Below are 19,621 nucleotides of genomic sequence, written 5' to 3' on the forward strand. Positions count from 1 at the left end.
CAAAGGCCAGTTGTGAGCAAGTCTCACTAGAGTTGAGGTACTTCTCTACAAGGATCTTTACCCTTTGAAGAAATACAACATCTAGGACAGCCACAGAGTCTGTAAGATGCAATCTAGCTACAGCTACCAAGATTCATGCCAAAAGCAACTGTAATCTGGAGAGAGTCATCAGATCACCCAACACAGGTCTTCAAACTCAACTCATCCATGAACCAAAAAGAACCTTCCAGAAACCCAGTCTCTGTAAGGAATCCTAAAAACCACATTAACTCAATTAGAAGCACCCTCCAGTCCTTCAGAAAAGTTACAGAATTGAAGGCATAATGCAAGTAACAAAGCTTTAGCAGAAAATCCATGCCAACGAATTAAGTTTGGAGTTTGACATCAGCAAGAAGTGTTCCTTTACCTATGTCAATGCATCTTTGTTTGGCTGTGTGTTGTCTTGAGTGCCAGTATTTCCAGTGCCGGAGCTGATCTTCTCTTGTTTTGTCTTCAGCAAACACTACCATAATGACACTCTAAAAGGAGAGGGCAGAAGATTAAAGAAAATAAAACACAAACACACAAGAGAGAAAAGGCCACAGAGTACATTTGTTTTGGAAGTTCTCCTTGGTATCAAGTTTTCCGCATTAGGCTTTCCAAAGTAATGCAGTGCAGTACACCTGACACGCAACAGGAAGGCAGACAGCAGCGTTTTCTGGGTCATAAACAGATGAGCAGAACTGCCCTCCTAACTGGAGTTCATGAATCTCATTCCAGGTGTTGCATCACTTTTACACAAGTGCTGACAACGCTTCTTAGCAGACTAAGCCAAGATAGGTTGGCCTGGAAGTAGGTGGACAGCAAAGGAATGAACATTGACGTAACAGAGCTGGTAAGCTGCCCTTAGTGCTGATACTCTGGTTTAGATTACAGCGCTTTGGGAGAGTTTAAGGCTACCAACATACACACCCCTCTTTCCCAAGAAACCACAAGAACTGGCACTCACACGGACTTTACTGATGGGGTGATGGATTCCTTCACTGCTGCTGACTTCTTTGAGTGTGATTGGATAAAACTGACCCTTATTTAGGTAAGTCATCGTGCTGTCCCCAGGCTTCTGTCGGAGGGACTTGGAGGCTTCCAGAGTATATTCAAAGTTATTCCTGCAAAGCAAAGATGGCAGTGATTGGTAAGGCACTTTCCTGGAAAGCTGATTAAATGTTCTACGTTTAATTTGGAGAAATTCCAAAGTCATTAGTTGACTCACTAAGCCATCAACAGGCAAGGAGGCTGGAAAACAGGATGAGCCCCTTCTTAAACTATGTCCTTCATGAATGAAGATTTAAAGAGAAATTCTTTGCAAGCTAAATCGCAAGTCACAGCAGGAGGCAAGTCTGGAAACTCCTTATTCCATCTCAGAGCAGTAAGCTGCTCTCATGGAAAAGGAAACTACTAGCAATTGATTCACAAGCTAACAAGCTCTTCAATGGCCACAGTCTCCTCTTCTCTCTTGATCAACTGCAACTAACCTAACAACTATGTTATTCTCCTTCACCAAAGTTCACAAAAGTTTCATGCTTCCTACTTCTGCTGCAGGTTTCCAGCAGGGAGAGAGGAAAGCAAGAAGGCAAGGAAGTGCATGGAAGCCAGCTGAGATCATTGCCAAACTGACAAGACAGCGCTGCACCTCCTTATGGAATAGGAAGTCCTTACAAGGACAGCAACTGAAACAGGGCGCTGTTTCCAATCCCACAGGTATTTTTAATTAAAGATGTAGGCACAATTTTGAACTATGAAACAAGCAAGTACTGTGTGTGCTTCTGAATTCTACAGTCCCCAGTGCCTGACAGAGATTCGGTGCAGAAGGGAGAGAGCTTGGCCAAACCAGTGCTAAGAAAACAATAAGGAAAGCAATAAGGAAAGGACTGAGAGGGAGGCTTGAAGTGTTACCCAGAAATACTGTCAAAAACATAATCTTCTGAGTTCATGTTGGCCATCCGTAGATTCAATTCAGCAGGAAAGAAAACCTGGGGTAGACAAAAAACAAAACAACACAACAACTAACACAGCAGCAACAACAAAATTCACGATTATACAGATAGGTGTTATCACAGACAGAACTGATCACCAGGTAACAATTGATTTCTGGTCTGTGAAAACAGGATGCTGGAGCAGGATTTCAATCAAAAACTTTTGGGTGCCAGTTAAGCACAACATCTCACACGTCTTCTTAGTCAGATTATGGCAATGTTTTAAAGCTTCCCCAAATCTCAAAGAAAGAGCACAGCTATGTCCTCAGTGCATGTCTTTAAAATAAATAAAATCAAAACAAATCAAGACAAATCTCTTGTCGGTTGGTAAGACAAAACAAAACACATGGATTTTCATCCAACTTTACCTCACAGTCAAGGCCCTTACTACTGTCTTCCACACACTACACCTAGAAACTAGCAGTGATGGAGCTTATAAGCAGTCCCTTCAGCTTGGTATCTGCACAGGCCCTGCCGAGCACTGAACTCTTTCTTGCAAAACCGAGCCCAGTGCTGTGGATCAAGAGAACTATTTCCACACTCTGCAAGCCAACAGCTCTGTCATCCATAGGATTAGTCATTTGCTTTTGATAATGATTTCATGTTGTATGGGTTTGACATACGAGGTTATACCTATGCACCCCTCTGAGAAGATTTTCTATTTCTAAATCACTAGGCACATTTCTGCCCTACATAACAAAAACGATAAAGACAGAACTGGATTCTACACATAGATCAAAACACACACAGAGCTCCTCTCGGTACCTCTTGCACGCCTTCCTTGAAGGTCTCTGAAAAGGTAGAGTCCGGCGTTCGCCTCTGGGAGTTCTGTGGCTGGGTGTTGGAATTGAACTGGTCTGGAGTGAGGTTCCTGTCGAACACCACCACCCGCTCGGGGGGCTCGGGGTGGTAGACGCTCGGAGGGATGCCCACTGCAAAGCCGTGGGGCTGCGTCTCCGTTTTGATGGAATGCGTGGGCATCGTCGCAATCGAGACAGTGACCGTCGTGTCAGGGGTTGTGAGGTGGCCTCTCTTGTCCATGCCCATCTGGGGCGTATGAGGAAGGACAATATTGAAAGGTACATTTTTCAGAACTTGGACTCTGTTTTCTCCAGTGGAAATCAGCGACTGCTCTGTCACGTTTGGGATGCTGTTCCTTTAAAAAACAAGGAGGAAAAAGCACGTTAATTTTACAGCTCGTTTTCTCATTCCACAATAACCAGAAATACTTTCCAGTTTTTTGGACAAGGACAGCTGATACAAACTCTGGTGTTTGCAAAGAACGGCTCCACCCTAACCTGAAAAATGGAGAAAAAATAAAAAAAGAAAAAGAAATCCTCACCCACTGCTAACAACTCCACCCTGGAGATGAATTACCCTGGAGCAAAGAGTGAGGGAGGATTCACTGCCCAGATTCTCACTGTCTGGAAAACAGCAGTCCAAACCCAAGCACTGAGGCTTCTCTCACTTCACATCAGCACGTGCAGCCTCACACCAGGCTGCATGAAACTGCTCTCTGGTGGATGAAGGGGGATTGAGAGTAAAGTAGCAGTTCCTTTGCCATAGGATTGTCTGCCACTGAAGAAGAGTTCAAAGGGAAATTACAGCCCTCTTTCACATACAGCCCCTCAAGAAAATCCACATCAAAACTCCCCCGAATGGTTTACGTAGCTTCACACTCTCATTGCTGCCAGGATGCCATTTACATCTGTGGTGAGCTGACCTCACTGCTAGCAGCCACTAAGAGTCAGCCCTCCCTTCCTTTCTCCCTCCCAACAATGTGGTCCTGCCCTCTCCAAAGCACCAATCAGACACTCCCCCATCCTCTTGGTGAGCCAGTTTGGCTTGTTCAACTGACAGCAAGCTAATCACTTTTTTCTCCTGCTAGGTTATGGGTCAGTAGAAGACTACTTCTCGTGCTAGGGGAGCAGCGGGAACAGATGGCTGGGAACTAGACTGCTCTTCTCAACAAAAAGTCATTCTATCAGCTCAGCCAGATCACAAAGCCTCACCACAGGTCCCGAAGACGTTCTTATCTTCTAATCGGTCCAAAGGAAAGGATGGTGGGAGAGGAAGCTTGAATGAACTTCACGTGCACAGTATTTACCTAACCAGTATCATCTGCTTCAAGTAGAGAGGCACAAGACAGAGAAAGTGGGAAGATGAAGAAAGAAAGCAGTTTCAGAGGATACAAGAGAAGTCCACAAACAGCACAAAACCAAACTAAATCCCAAGCACTCCGAAATCCCTCCCTACCAGTCCATGCATAAGGGAGCAACACTGCTGTTGCCCGACACCAACATTCCCAGTGCAGAGCTGAGGAAACCACATGCAAAAACAAAAGGGTCATCAGTCACCTCTGTGAGCCTTGGGAAGGGAAACCTGTGTTACCAGATGGTGCCCAAATTTCAGGAAAGCAGCTTTTGCCAAGCAGATCATGAGACAAGTAGACAGAAAGCAGACGGATGGCAATGAAAAGCAGTTAGGGTCTCAGCTCTCCACAACTCGGCGCGCTCCCTTCCCATTCCTAGTGCAGACAAGGTAACATTCCTTCAGAAGCTTTGGTGGAAAGGGGGATAAGCAGACACACAGTACTAAAAACTGATACCTTTTGCTATGATCTTGGTCGGGATGTTCTACCTCTGGTTTAGCTGTTGAAGATCTCCTCTCCCTTGGAACCTGGGAAATACAGCATGAGCTATAATTGCATTCTTCCTTCCATATATATATTTAAAAAAAAAAAAAGCACCTTCAAACACAGCCATTAAAGCTCTTCCCCTTGTTTGGTCAAATTAAGAAAGCATCACTCTTTGATACCAGTCATTATTACATTACAGCCTGACTGATGGAAACACAGCTGCTTTGAACACCAGGCCCATCCCATGTGCTGCTCAGCAGATGCTGCTGTCAGCAACCCAGCCAGCATTAGATTGTGCTAAAACCAAAGGAAAAGTGACACTCAGGAGCTGGACACCAGCGCAGAGCTGAAGTGGACCAGAAGGTAAATCCTTAAGTTCCCAAAACCACCTAAGGCTTCGCTTCTTCCTTGGGGACCTGGAATGTGGGGGGCTCAAATGGTGCTCCCAGTAGCAGCAAACTCATTTCTTGGCTCAGCAGCACCTTCCAATGGGGCAGGCATCCCCAGCCCTGCCCCAAAGAGATTGCCCCCACAGCCTCTGCTCAGAGAAACTATGGGGACATTTCGGAGCAGAAAGCAGAGCCTTGGACACATGCTCATTTTGTGGTGGTTTTCAGTGCAACTCACCCCACAGCCATTGGTGACAGGCTGACCCTGAGCACAGCCGAACAGCCACAGGGCAGAACAGGCTGGCTCGCCCCCTCTGCTGCATGGTTAAACCCACATAAGTCCCTCCACAAACACACACATGGCGGTCAGGGCTTTTGCAACCCTCAGTGTACCACCTGAATAATTAAAACAAACATCTTCCTGTGCAAGGGGGAGCAAACCCAACTTTTTCCCTTGCTGAAGCCTGCATTACAAGCGCGTTTGGTCGCTGCTTGTGTTTGCTAGCTCAGGTGCAATGTGAAGAATCACCACTTTACTGCTAATTAACTCTAATGCTGGTGACATAACTGCATGAAAAGCATACTTTTCTTAATAGCCCCGACTAAAGCCTAAACCCCAGCTGTTCCACATAACATGAAATCTCTACCAACACCAGAATTGGTTATGCCACAGTCAACTGCAGAATTTTGAGAACCTCTGAATGAAGAGTACTGATGATAACTATTTATTGTAAAAACAAAGCTCTTCCAAATTGCCTTTGGACAAAAGTCTAGACCTGCAGAATCCAGATTTTGACCAAGCATAAATTTCCTGTGAGGCACCAACAGAACTATCACAGCAGCCCATTAGTCAAATGGAAGTCAATTTAAGCCCAGTTGTTTGCTTTTTTTGTGCATTTAGATCTTTTTTGTGAATGTTTGCTTTCCAGCGGTTTGTTAGTTTTTATTTTAAATATAAGACGTTCAAAGGTGATCTCATCAGCTGCTTTTAATATTGCAAAGAAGAGGAGGCGTATTCGGAATGCCTAGACGCTGTCCCTCCAGCATTACTTCATAACAATAAATCTTTCAACCTCCAGCCATTCTGCCTCACACAAGTCTGCCAAATACCTGTTTTTCCACTGATTTTTCTACACACCTACTGGTATCCAAACATGAAGAAACCCAAAACTAGACAACTAGACATGAATGTGGAGCAAATCCCTACTGCTTTGCTAAGCGTGAAGCAATGCTGACACTCTCTTTGTAACATACAGATTTTGATATCAAAGTAGACTTTGTGGATTAAAGTTGTTCTGGTATTTGTGGGGGAATTCGGGGGGAGGGGGATTATTGTGAGTTTTTCCCCCCCTCCTCAAGAGCATAAAAAGCACAAGCACAAAGCAGAAACACAAAAACTTTCTCACAAAACTGGCTGGATAACATTCACACCAATGAGTTTGTGGCATTTTGTTGTGCGCGTAGAGCACTAATCTCCATATTAAGCGTTACAAGAATATTTTGATATTTAAGGCATATGCAATTCTCTTTTCTAAGCAAGAACACAATACAGAATCACAGAATGGCCAGGATCGGAAGGGACCTCAAGGATCACGAATCTCCAATCCCTCTGCCACATGCAGGGCCACCAACGTCCACATTTAATACTAGACCATACAAAGAAAGCAACCTCTCCCATGATTTGAGGAATATACCAAGGCTGGCAGGCACGCTCACGACTCTTCAGAGACACTAACCACAACGTCAGGCAGCAGAACCAAGGCAGCCTTCTGGCATCCTTGCCTGCTCAGCAAAGAGCAGACAGGCATCTCCACGCGCTGAGCCAGGCCGCTGTGCACAAGCAGGTCACCATGCATGCAGGTTGCCAGCATGCAACTGCCTGCTGCTCTCCACTCACTTGAACTCTGGGGTGAATAAAACCACCCCATCTTACATGTCTAATATGTAGGGAAGAAATGAAGCATATTCCAGGCCAATCAGGTTATCCGTGAGAATATAGTAGGGTAAATGTCTCTGAGAAGACCCTGAATGCTACAGAAGATGACCATGGCTGTCTGAGGACTAATAGATTATGGCAGCAGAAGCTCACCAAAAGTTAGAGGGACACAGGCAATAAGCTCTTTGGAATGACAACCCCACACACAACAGAAATCTGTTATCTGTAGCTTCAAATTGATGCCACAGCAGAACATAACAGCCCCAGCAAAAGCCAGCTGTCAGTCCCACCAGAACAGGCATCACAAAGCAAAAAGAAATGCGTATCTGTACTCAAGACAGACAGCTCCGAAGTCTCATTCTCCACTATTACGAACGATACATTGTCTCCTCCAGAACCCAGAGTCAACCAAAAGGCAAAGCCCTACTACTGAGGCTTTTGACCCCCCCACTGCAAGATCTAGACAAACTTACTTTACTTTGTTAAAGAGAAATCAATTTTCAGGAAAAACTTAATTTTTTTTTTTTAATTAAATTTGTAAAACATACAGATTCAATTCCCCATTCATGGCTTCTACAAAAATCCTTTGCACAGGCAGTGTCAGAGCCCACCCCTGCCAACCCACCTTGTAGTAATCATACAGCAGTCCGAGGGCGGCTGCGCTGTCCTCATCGCCATTGATGCTCATCATAGCTTTGGTGGCTGCTGTAAGGGGGTTTTCAAGAAAGGATTTCCAGGCTTCATCTTCGCTGGTGTAAGGACGTCTCTGGGAGTAGAGAGAGTCATTCTGAAGAACCAACACGGGTCTTTTACTTGAATCATGAAAAAGAAAAAGAAAAAACCCACACCTGTTAGAACACATGAAAAACATTCTTCAAGTTCTTCAGTGTTACCTGCCCCAGTTTCACAGGGTTCAGGTTCTGATTCAGTGCACGGCAAGGATTAGTCAACACAAAAAGCCCAGAAACCTAATTCTGATCTCACTCACGCTCTGCATACATCGGGATTACTTGGACCAAACTCAGCTGGGTTACACCAGCCTGCACACAATCACAGCACTGCCTCAGAGCACCACTGACCCGCCAACACTCTGAATCCAACCCAGAAGCCATACGTGCTCACTGACCTGCCACCTACCAAACCTCCAGCACACCTACATAACGCTAGCGAGCCATGACCTGCTCTAGCTCCCATGTGGGACTAGGAAGTGCAAATTAACCTAACATCTTTCTCCCAGAGCTTTGCGAAGGCAGCAGCCAGCAGCTGCCAGCGAGTTACAGACTGCATGGGGAAACCAAGTCAGTGCAAGCACTCACTGCTTCTGGCAAGTGAAGATCTACTGCCTGCTTATCACTGAAGCATCTGTGACCCTAGTTTTAAACAGCATCAACTGAGGGGGAAAAAAAAAAAAAACAAAACAACCCCAACACACTACAGACCTGCTGATGTAGCATATTGAGAACCTGGACCTACTCTGTTTTGTGATTGCTGCCAAGAAGTGAAAATGGGACCTATGCAGAGCATGCTGCCCCACCAGCTCAGGCCACAGCACATGCTCTGGCTTTGTTGGTGGGACAAGTGCTCCAGCTTTAAGGTCAGCCCAAGAAAAAGGTCAGAGCTGGCTTTTAATCAAGCTCAGTTTTCTTCCCAGTGCAAGCACAACATCCATTTCCTAGATTGGGTCGAACGGGGGGTATTTTTTCATCTTCTAAAATAATTAAAAACTTGAATGTTTAATGGATTGGTAATAGTTACTGTTTAAAAAAAGCAAACAAAAAAGAAAAAGCCACCACCACCAAAGCCACCCCACCCTCACCACCACCGTACCCCTTCCCCAGAACAGGATTCTTTTTATCTGCTCTTTACTCAGATGCATTCAGAGACCAAAATATAATACAAATACAAAAAGTTGTGAAACACAAAGTTGTGAAATACTCTAATCACTGTAATCAGCTTAACAGGATCCTGCATTTATCACCACCTTCCACCAAAAAGATTGCCAAGCACTTTGTAAATGATGCGTCCCATTGGTTACACAAGTGGTCTCACCAGCCTCAATGGGACACCCGGCTGGGCTTCAGCAGCTGGAGAGAGGGGAAGTTGCCAGGGTTTATATGAGCACTTTGTACCTATAAAGCAGCATCAGAGCAGCGGAAAAAGCAAACAGAGAAGCCAAGCTCTCCCAACACTTCTCGAGGCGTTTGCACGGCTTTACCCTGACACCCTCCCACTGAAACACAGATTCTGCCAGTACCTGGGACATCCACTTTCTACCACAGACTGGACAACAGAAGACAAGGTGAGCTTTCTTTAGGAATACAGCACAAGTTCCTGTTCTTATACTTCACAATGAAAGAAAACTCAAACACCTGTAGCGAATGGGGAAGTCCTCAAGCAAAGTCGCTTGCAAAGAAAAGCTGACAGCAGCAGCGCGCACACAGGTCCACGTCTGAGGGCCACGGCATCACTGGGAATCAGAGGGAACCCAAGGCTCAGCGCTGCCACAGCCACGAGCTCCAGATCCCAGAACGACGCGCTTCCGTGCCAATTGCCACACACTCGTTGCCCTGAAGGCAACCGACCCCTTCAAAGAGGGGGAAAGAACAGAGCTTGGCAGTGCCACAACAGAACCACAGTTCTTTTAGGTAAACGCGAACGTATCAACGAGAATAAAGCAGCTCGTCCTTCTCACGGCGCTGGTTTGGACACGGCAGCACGCGCAGCTGCTCCCGAGCCGCAGGTGTCCCCGGCAGGGCACGGTAAGTCGCTCAGGGCTGCCCGGACGTCGTTCCGTCCTCAACTGCGGAGCGGCACCGCAAATAGAAGAGGTGCCACGGCGCCCAGGCGAAGGGCTGTAGAGCCGGCGTTCCACAGAGAGGCGCCGAGCTCCGCAGAGAGCCCAACGCCTTCTCAAGGAGTCACAGAATCCTCGGAGTCGGAACGGACCGCTAAGGGCCATCTCGTCCAACCGGGCCACCGCGGCCAGACCGGCTCGCCCAGGGCCCGATGCAGCCCGACACAGAAACCAGCGCCCCGTTCCAGACGCCGGTGACTTCGGGGCCACCGCGTTAGCGCCGGTCACAGCGACGGACGCGCGGCTCCCTGCCGGTCGAGCTATCGCCGATAAGCTCCGAGCACACACGGATGCGGCCAACAGCAGGAACGCCGCTCTCTGCCCGACGCGACAGCAGCCCCGGCCCCCCGAGGCGCGGCCGTTACCTGCCGAAATCCACCTTGCCGGAGGGGTGCGCCTCGTAGAAATCCATGGGGCCGCTCCAGCGCCCTCCGCCGCGCGCGGAGCCCAGGCGGGGCGGGCCTTCAGGGGCTCAGGCGGCGGCTCCCGCCCCGCCGCACCGCACCGAGCAGTGCCGGCCCGGGGCCGCCGCCCGCCTTTAAGGCGCGGTAGGGGGCGGGAGGCGGACGGCGGCGGCGCTGCCCCACGCCCGGCGGCGGTGTCGAGTTTCAAAGCGGCCCTGCCCCGCCGCTCGCCGCCGATGATAAGGGCGGAGGAAGAGGGGCGGGATGGCCGCAGGGGTCGCGCCACCGCCCCCCTCCCGCCGCGTCGCGCCGCCCCCTCGAGGCGACGGAGGGGCGGCCCCTAGAACCCCCCGCGCAGCAGCGCTTCCCCGGCTCCGCCACCCCCCGACCCCCGTAGGCGGCGCCGGTCGGACCGGACGCGGCTCCAGCCCTCCCCGCCCCGCGCAGCTCACTTGTCGTAGTCTTGTGTCATGTCTGGCGGAGGCAGCGGGCGTCGGAACTGGCCCGGCGGGTCGAGAGGACGCGGGGGCGAACGGAGAGAGCAGCGCGCAGCCCGCCGCACCGACGGGTTCTGGCGGCTTTTCTCGCCCGCTCAGGTGGCTCCCGCAGCCGCAGGTGGACGGCCGCCGAGGGACGCCTCCCATTGGCTGCCGGCGGCTAAGGGGCGGGGCCGCCGCGCCCCATTGGGCGGTCGGGCAGGAGAGGGCGGGGCCCGCGGCCGCGCGGGGTCGCGGCGCTGAAGCGGCTGTCGGAGCGGAGAGGGACGGGGGCCGCGGGTAACGCTTCGCCCCGCGCGGGCGGGAGCTCCGGGTCAGCTGCTGCGCCGAGGCAAAAAACGGCCGCCCGCTCTTCGCTGCACCTGCTATGGGGCACGGAGCGTGGAGGGGCGACGCCACGCGCAGCAATCGGAAGAATGTGGGTCTCTCCCTGGGAAATACGGGTGGGAGGCTGCCGTTCAGGTAATGAGTTGAATCGAACCCCGAGCAGCAGCAGTGCCGTCTGTCACATGCCCGGATGCTGCAGACAAAAGCGGGCACAGTAACGGAGCTCTCCTGGGTCAGCAGCTCTTCCCGCTCGGTACAGGGCACACAAAGCAACAGCAGGGCTTTCAGGCCAGCCCAGGCACACGCAGAAAAGAGGGAACAAACTTTCACCCAGGGGTTAATCGTGGACCTTGGGTAACATCGTTGGACCAGATTACAGCTGGCGTCCAAGAAGCAGAACGCTTTGCTTGGATCTGCACACGTCGCCATCGGCAGGCAAAAGGCAGATCGGTCGTGCAGAGGGCCGTGCTCTGAACTGAAATGAACTCAGCTTGGTCGCTCTCTGTGGCAGAACTGTTGGAAAGCACTGCCACCTTCCTCTGGTGCCATTTGTTCCTTACACTCTCCATTTCTGTTCTTGGAGCTCTGGGATGTGTACACACCATCATCTGGCACGCGTGCGCACTTTTCATGAACAACCAAATACAGCACGCAGCTCCCAGCGAGCCAGGTTCTGCACGTGTTGAAGCTCAGTCACCTCTTTACATCACACCCGAATTGCTGAAATCTCAGTAGCATACCACACTTGGCACTTGTGCTTTGCTAAAATACACCGAGGTTCTATTCCAGATAAGTCAAAGCTGTTGCCTCTGTGAAAGGACTGCTCTTCCTAACTGCCTGATTCACTGATGAAAACTTCAGCTGTCGATGCAGCAATCACTTCCACATTCAGGAGACAATGATACAAACACGGATTGTGACACCACTGACTAATCTGCCGGTCACAATCTAGACTGTAACACCACAGGTAGGTGTATTTCTGTGATGTCATTCACCTGATTGCATCATCAGTGGATAAAATCAGGCAAGCACCACAAAGGGATTTAGGAGAGCTTGGGCACAAAGCCATGCCGGCGTGATGCAGCAGCACACTGGCAGGACTTTCCTTGCCGTGTGCTGGTTGGTGTTCACTTCAACTTCTTCCCTTATTCAGGCCTTCCAATGTCACTCAACGTCACTGCTCTCCTCCACTCCTATCCCTTTCCTTTACAACTCTTCCTCAGTCCTGCCTTTGTTGTTCTCCTTCCCTCCTTCACACTTCCACTTCCTTTTAAGTGAATCCCACTCAGAGCACATAAAGAACCCATCAGGAGCCACGTACTGTTTGCCACCACCTGGTCAAGCACCATCTCAGCGCGCTGATTTCTTTTCCGATTTTGTCTTTGACATCATCATCTAGAGAAACTAGGAATTATTCTGCATGAGGATTAGCTACTGTTCTGACTTACCCAACAAGGTTTTAAAATTTCACACAAGATAATTACCATCTACGTGCACCAGCCGTTCACACCTGTGTAACAAACAAGTTGCATCAAATTTGTAACAGTATTTTTGAAACAAGTGGTCAAAACAAGATCTTTTTCTATTTAATTTGAACCGCTAAGATGTTAGGGCCAAGCTGCAGAACTGGCTGTAATGAGTATCGAATTTTCTGTACTTCATTACACAGTACATCTGCATTAGGCCAGGTGGTTTCCGACCATAGAGACAGAAAAGTAAGCCTCAAGTGATCACACTGACTCCTGCAGAATTAACCTGAAGGCACCAAAGGGCTGAAAAAAGGAGAAAAGCCCAGGCAGAAGTTCAGGAGCTCAATAGGAAGTGAGGTAAAAGCAGACACAATGGGAAGAAAGAAGCAGACAAGTGACAGTGGCAAGGGATGCTGGAATGCCTTCTAGGGAAAAAGTGGAGAAAAACTGTAAAGAAATTAATGAAGACCAATTGTGTGCAATAAAAAAGAAAGTGAATCAGACTGCGTTTCAGTTACATCTTGCAAGCACTCTTTAAAAATCAGATTTCCCCTTTTCATTCTGTATTTAGCCCTAAAGATAACGTAGAAACTGTTCAGAGACCGCAGACTGTTCAGGAGATGTTACTCCTGTTACTCCTGTTACTCCTTTGACAATGACAAAAATCAATCAATTTTACCACAGCCTACATATAAAAAGAAGTGAACCCAAAGTCTAGAACTTTGTATCAACAACACCTTTACCATGATAACCAGCTTCACTGAACATTTTTCATCTCTAACAGCATTTCCTTTGGATTAGGCTTCCTTGTACGTGGGGTGACAGTTCTGTAGCAACAGAACAGCGTGTGCAGTTCTTTCCCTGCATGCTGTTCTCTGCCTAATCTGCTTTGCTCCACAGCACAGAAAGCACTCAGCTGCACAGGCAGGAGTTACAAACACCACAGAGATCACAGAGATGAGCCACCCTTCAGTAAACAAAGTGTTTTGTTGCAGTCTTGTATTGAAATGGCACACCTCACTGAGCTGATGAGATGCAGAGTCCTGCTGAGAACCTCAGCAACCAGCCTCTCTGCAGCCCCTACCCACAGCCCTCAGGAGCCCTGTTGGGGGCAGGCAGTGCTCAAGCACACGGCCCATGCAGATGTCCTCCAGGAAAAGGCAGCACAAGAGCATTCCCTGCTCCAGTTTTTTGGTCACAACATAGACACAGAGGCTGATGTTCTCACTAGGTGATGGCAGCATCTGCCACTGATGAGCAAAGCCACCACTAGGACAGCAAGGAGGTCTCTGAGCAGATAAGGAATGCTTTCCCAGTACAGAGCAGATTATCAGGAGAACTGGCTTGTATTTTCTTTCCAAAGCACCGGAGGTACTGCTGGAGGCAGGCTGCAGCTGCCGGGCAGCAGGGAGGAGCACTCTGGCTCTCAAAGTACTGCCAGTAGCAGTTGTACAAGCACAGCTGTAACCTCTTGTGAGGACATGAGCACTCATCATCCCGTGTTCTGCCAAACCTTACTCAGTCTCTTGTTTAGCACATGCAGTGCTGAGGAAAGCTCTTTCATTTATGCCTGCTCCCACACCTTGGCATCCCCTTCATGCCTTCCCGCACACAACCAGGCCAGGAGCAAAGCAGCTTCGCAGCAATGAGACCAATAACCCTGGAGGAGATGGTGAAAGTAAACATTCTGCTCTTAGTGCGAAGACAGAGCACTGAGACGTGCTGCTTTGGCCAATCTACATAATATACTGGGAAGCCCATTTCCTTTTGGACCAAAATGTGAAATTCCTCAAACAAAGTTATTCTGACTCTCCCATACCTCTGGTGCAGCACACAACATCTCAGCCCAAATAGGAAAGGGATGGATTAGTCACGAAGCAGACATCTATCCACGACTTCACATTTGGTAAGTCTTTACCTTTCCCAAAAGGCCTGTGGGTCCAGGACCTCTACAAAAGCATCCTTTTGACTACATCCCATAGTCTAAAATAACATTTCAGCAGGAGTCTTATTTATCCAGCCAGGAAGAAACTCTGCATTAAGCATTCAGGGGAAGGAACACTAAGCTTCCCAGGAAGTTACAAGCAAGTGAGTTACTCATTGTGTTGCCTGCAACACTGCGTGAAGCTCTGCCAAATCTTCCAAACACAGCTGTTTCAAGGGACGTGCTACAAATAGGTTAGGAAAGATGTAATTACAGCAGAGCCCGTATAACACATTATTGACAATAAATTAGACTAGTGCTGCCTACAGGCACGGGACTTTGCTGATGCTCACTCTCTTGTTAAATCAAGTTCAGGGCCCTCAGCAAAAGAGGAGAAAGCCAAACATCTCTGCTTCATGTCTGGAAAATGGTACAACTTGAGAAAGAAAAAAGTACATGACAGATTAAGTTGGTCTAAGAATGCAAACACAGAGAGGCAGTGAAAAAGTAGTCAGGTAAAATTCCAATACTGTTGGCACTAACTTCCAAAGAAAATTACGTCTGACAGTTTTCCACAAAATCAATAGAAAGGTTGCTTTATTTAAGAAGTCTGAAAGTATGGTTGCATTTGTACTCTGAATGATAGAAAATAGCATTTAATCTAAGCTTAAAAAAAACCCCACTTAGCTTTAATCTATGTAAGAACATTTGACATCTAGCGTTAAAAAAAAAAACAAACAAACCAAACCTCCTCACTTGGAGACCTGAAATTCCAAGGGAAGAAATACAAAAACATACGTGTCAGAAAGCCCAGGGAGAACTGTCAGCAAAGAGCTACAGAAAGGAGCCGTACTTCCAGGCAGGAGGAAGAGGCGGCTGGAATGGGCTGTGGCAGCCACCCTGCCCTGCAGCCACTGCCTGCAGCCACTGCCTGCAGCTGCTCAACGCCTCCTCCCCAGGGTTACACTCAATGGACCCAAAGCAGTTGTCCCAAGAGAGCTCAGCTACGCTCCGCTGAAGATAAGGCACTCCTGTGGTGCATCAGCTTCTTAAACACCATTACTCCGGCGTGAGCATCGATTGATTAAACTGGGTAGAACTAACATTCAGTATTTGAGAGGCACACCCTTTATTTTTAAATCTGACTCTTAACCTATGTGTCCAGGAGGCACATGGCTCCTGATGCTTAATTGGAAGCTTTATTCCAGTTTATTAAAGTACAACTTTAATTTATTCTAACATCTAAGGGAGCTTTGTTACATTTGTAACAATGTAACAAGTACAGGATTTTCAATTTATGAAGCTGAGATTTTACTACTACAGTAGTTTTAAAATAAGCATGTACCTGTAATTAAGTGTGTAAGTCTTTCAAATAACAACTTCTGAATTAAATTAATCCTTTATGTAAAATAAAGTGTCTTTTAGACAGCTAATTCCAAACTTCAACAATACTACAGTAAAGCAAATGAGATATGATCAGTGGTTGGAGCAAGCACTGTTGAAAGCATTAATGCTACTGTAGGTTTCTAACTGATAGAAATACAGAGAAGAACAAAAGATGGCTCTTCACAATATTGACAGACTTCAGCAATTCACTCAGGTGAGGTCAAACATAACAACAAATAGCTAATTCTAAAATACAGACACCAGAACAACGTCCAATTCAGTTGGTACACACACACGACACGGCTATGTGGTTAGACACACTGACCACACCGCTTAGGAAACACTTAACACAAGTAAGAGCTCACTCTGCTCTTTCCATCACAAAGCTTGCCTCTGTATTGCTAAAACAGTACTTTCCCATCTAAGCATCACAACCACATTAAGGGACCGCTGCATCTAAATCCCAAGAGCTATTTAAAATGTTAAGAAAAGTAAAAACTTTCCCCCAAACCTTAAATCAGTACACTATGTCCTACCCCTGCCTCTACGGAGTTTGTGAAGCCCCCCTGCTTGTCAGTATTACTAAACAGCTTACCTCCGGTAGCCTGCCTCCCTCCCTCCCTCCTACACATCCCTGCCTGCTCCACCTCTGCTTAAATACTGCTTTACCACTTACTTTCAGACAGGCAGGGTGGTACATCCTATCATTCATTCGCTTGTTCCCAATTTTTAGACAACAGCTCCACTGCTAGAGATCTGAAACCCCTTCCACCATACTCAGTCTACCCTCTGAACAGATTGCCTTCTCTGATTACACCTCACCACAGCCCAAGCCTCCTTCAGGAAGGAAGCGATCACTTAAAAAGTCCACAGACAATTTTGTCCATAACACCACCTAGGAACAGCTGCTGATTGTGTTACTGATCAAGTGCATTTGGCAACTTCTGTACTTCGTACTGACAGACGGAGCTACTGAATTTTATTTCATTCAACTGAAAGCAGTATTACTCATCTGTATATCTACTCAACATCTCTGTTCAACATACACATATGTTATGGTGCCTTTCATGTAGTGGTAGCACCCAACTTCATTTACTTGTTGTCTGGGACAGAATAAAAACATGGTGCATAAATAAGATTGAGCATGAGAAACTGGGAGAATGGCTGAGGCACAACTGGCGAAGGTGCTATGACACAAAGTGATCAGAAGAAATGAAGTACAACTCAAAAGAGAGCAGTGCTGTGAAAGAAGAGTGTCAGGAGGACCTGGCAGGCACCGCTGTGCAGAAAACAGGATGGAGGGTTCCAGGTATAAAAGAAGCTACAAGAGCAGTGGAGCCCGGAGTGGAACACGGACCCAAAAGGTGTACACTTCAACGAGAGGCCCAGGCTTAAGAAGAGACAAGGAGATACTCGGGATGCAAGGAAATGTTGAAAGCAGTGCCAGAACTGCCACAACAGACAGCTAAGAAACGAAAGCTGAACAGCTCACTGCACAGAAAACATTGTCCACCTGCTCCTTTTATTTATTAACACACTCTTTCAAAACAAAGTAAACATTACTTTCTAGAAATGAAGTTGCTGTCATACAAGTCAGTAAAAAAATAAAAAGCATTTTAATTGCAAAGCCTTGCAATGCAATTAGATGCCAATGTGCCATCCAGTACATTCAAAGCATGTACAATTATGTGAAAAAATGGTAATTTCATAGCTTCCTGTCGGCCCTGCTACAAAGCGAGGAAATAAATCTTGGAAAACAGTTTCCTGGGTAGCTCACAGCTGGAAACCAGCAACTTAAATTATGGATAACATGACACCACAGATAACTGCAGTAGTAGATGTCAGCACTAAAACCTTAACAGAAGATTTCTATGCAGGCAAAAGGATCACTATCAGTTTGAATAGCACGGTTTGGGATCAAACCAATTCACACAGCTTTAATACTACAATATTTAGGTCTTTTACTTCCTTAGGCTCCTGCTGTATTTTGGCTTTTTATAGAGTTTTTTGTTAAAAAGTTTGTGTTCTATCACACACACCTCTTCATGGATGGAGGAAGGCTGTATCCTCAGAAGAAAGGAGAAAAGTCTCAGTACAAAATGGTAACTCTTGGGAAAGTCCTCTTCTCTGTAGTGAGCCAGATGACCGCACAATCTGAAAAGAAAGAAAGGAAAAAAGAAAGCCCTGAGTTACAAGTGTATTTAGTTAGCATTTTGCAAACATTTACATACACAGTTGCAATTAGAGGAAAATATCAACATTTCATCAGGTGTCTAAACCCCAATTCTGATCTACCATGTCACTTCTGTCCTAAAAAAACCCAGCTGCTTCAATTAAAAAACCCTTTATATTCATATGAAGACTCAGGTGCTATTCCCTGCCTAAACCCTCTGCATCCTCTCACTTACAATGTGTTGCCCTGGGATGTGGAGAAGCAGAGCTTCCATTTCCCCTCTGTCTGATTCAGAGCAGCGGTCTTAAATATTCACCAGAACAAGGACTGGAACCCGTCTGTCCCAATTTATGGGCAAGTGTGCTAATTACTAGACTATAGAGTCATTTGCTCACTCCCTCTGGCCCAACACCCATTTACATTTTACCTCAAACTGGAGGAACAGATACACTATTCTGGAGTGCCACGAAAGCCATGGGAGTCGCACTTCAGGGTGCAAAGTCGCAGTTTAAATCCTCCTGAAGCCTGGCAGATTAGAAATCTGAATGTAGGTCACTCACACCAAAGCCTATCCTGCACAGTCCTCACACTACCTGAAAGCCACCAGCTTGCAAAACCCAAGTTAAACCGCTCATTTCAGCAGTGTCAGAAGAAACCAGCTGACTCCACAACCCACACTAAGCGTTTGTTAAGTTTGAGCTTCATTTATAGGTGCTGTTGGTTGAACCAAACCTGCATTTTTTGGCTAACAGGAATTCAAATCTTTTGTGACGCTCCAGTCTTAACCCTGAGTTTCAGCAACTACAGCTCTTAGGGCAGTCTAGTTGTCTGAGCTCAGTTTTCACTGGGAGGGCAGGGAAATTGTACTGGATATTTTCAGGCAACGTGTAATTACATCAACATTATAAAGCACCTATCTGATTAATTGGAGTTACACTTTTCACAAGAGTCCCAAAACACAACCATAAACACACCACTGTCCCATTTTGTGCTATTTACACTACGAGCATCTCTAAAGAGCTACAAAATTTCCAATACATTTTAATCTCTGGAAAGCAAGGGAAAGATTCATCTGTTTTTCTTAACATTCCTCACACACACTACTTTATCATCTCAAAATAACAAGGGAGATCAAACACTGGATGTGAGTACAGTGAATGCTGGTATGTTTCAGCAGTAGCAACAGTGACAAGAAAGACAAGCCCTGCTCTGGAAGGCCGTGAACAGCTGTCACACCATGAAACGAAGAGCCTCTAACAAACAGCTCATCTGGTGGATTCTGACCAGGGAAATGTGTTCCAAGCTTAACGTTGGCTTCAATGCTCTGGAAACAATAAGTGGCAATGATGGAATATTGCAGAATTTACACCAGGAGGGTATAAATGCTCACAAAAGAACATAAAGAACATAGTATGAAAGTTTCTCAGGACCTATGGCACCAATATGAGGCTGAAGTTGACAGTTTCCTGCCTCACACAATTACTAGTGAGGAGATGTGGTGTCAACACAATGTGCCAGAGTCAAAATGGCAGTCCATGGAGCGGCAATATGAATTTTCCATATGAGGAAAAAGTTAAAGACACATCTCTCAGCAGGTCAAGTGATGTGCACT

General features: G+C 47.0%; 2 protein-coding genes across 5 annotated transcripts in view; both read right to left on the reverse strand.

The window, feature by feature from the left end:
• GRHL1 (grainyhead like transcription factor 1) overlaps positions 1 to 10,787 on the reverse strand; it is a 37,157-nt gene extending 26,370 nt beyond the window's left edge. For 2 of the 3 annotated variants that reach the window (XM_042895187.1, XM_042895189.1), the window contains exons 1-7: positions 10,195 to 10,251; positions 7,601 to 7,787; positions 4,621 to 4,691; positions 2,778 to 3,168; positions 1,933 to 2,009; positions 989 to 1,145; positions 407 to 518 (exon numbers count right to left, since the gene is read on the reverse strand). In XM_042895187.1, coding sequence (XP_042751121.1) covers positions 407 to 518; positions 989 to 1,145; positions 1,933 to 2,009; positions 2,778 to 3,168; positions 4,621 to 4,691; positions 7,601 to 7,787; positions 10,195 to 10,241 — 1,042 coding nt within the window. In that variant the 5' untranslated portion in view covers positions 10,242 to 10,251. Of the gene's footprint in view, positions 1 to 406; positions 519 to 988; positions 1,146 to 1,932; positions 2,010 to 2,777; positions 3,169 to 4,620; positions 4,692 to 7,600; positions 7,788 to 10,194; positions 10,252 to 10,685 lie in introns of those variants that run through there. The other variant, XM_042895188.1, reaches the window with a different exon arrangement.
• Positions 10,788 to 17,341: 6,554 nt separating this feature from the next.
• The window catches only part of TAF1B (TATA-box binding protein associated factor, RNA polymerase I subunit B), a 44,327-nt gene continuing 42,047 nt past the window's right edge, over positions 17,342 to 19,621 (reverse strand). For both annotated transcript variants that reach the window (XM_042887792.1, XM_042887784.1), the window contains exon 15: positions 17,342 to 17,990. In XM_042887792.1, the coding sequence (XP_042743726.1) occupies positions 17,798 to 17,990 (193 nt within the window). In that variant the 3' untranslated portion in view covers positions 17,342 to 17,797. The remainder of the gene's footprint in view (positions 17,991 to 19,621) is intronic.

Source organism: Lagopus leucura, unplaced genomic scaffold, assembly GCF_019238085.1.
Source record: "Lagopus leucura isolate 7727_CA_CO unplaced genomic scaffold, USGS_WTPT01 Super-Scaffold_73, whole genome shotgun sequence".
Taxonomy (NCBI): domain Eukaryota; kingdom Metazoa; phylum Chordata; class Aves; order Galliformes; family Phasianidae; genus Lagopus; species Lagopus leucura.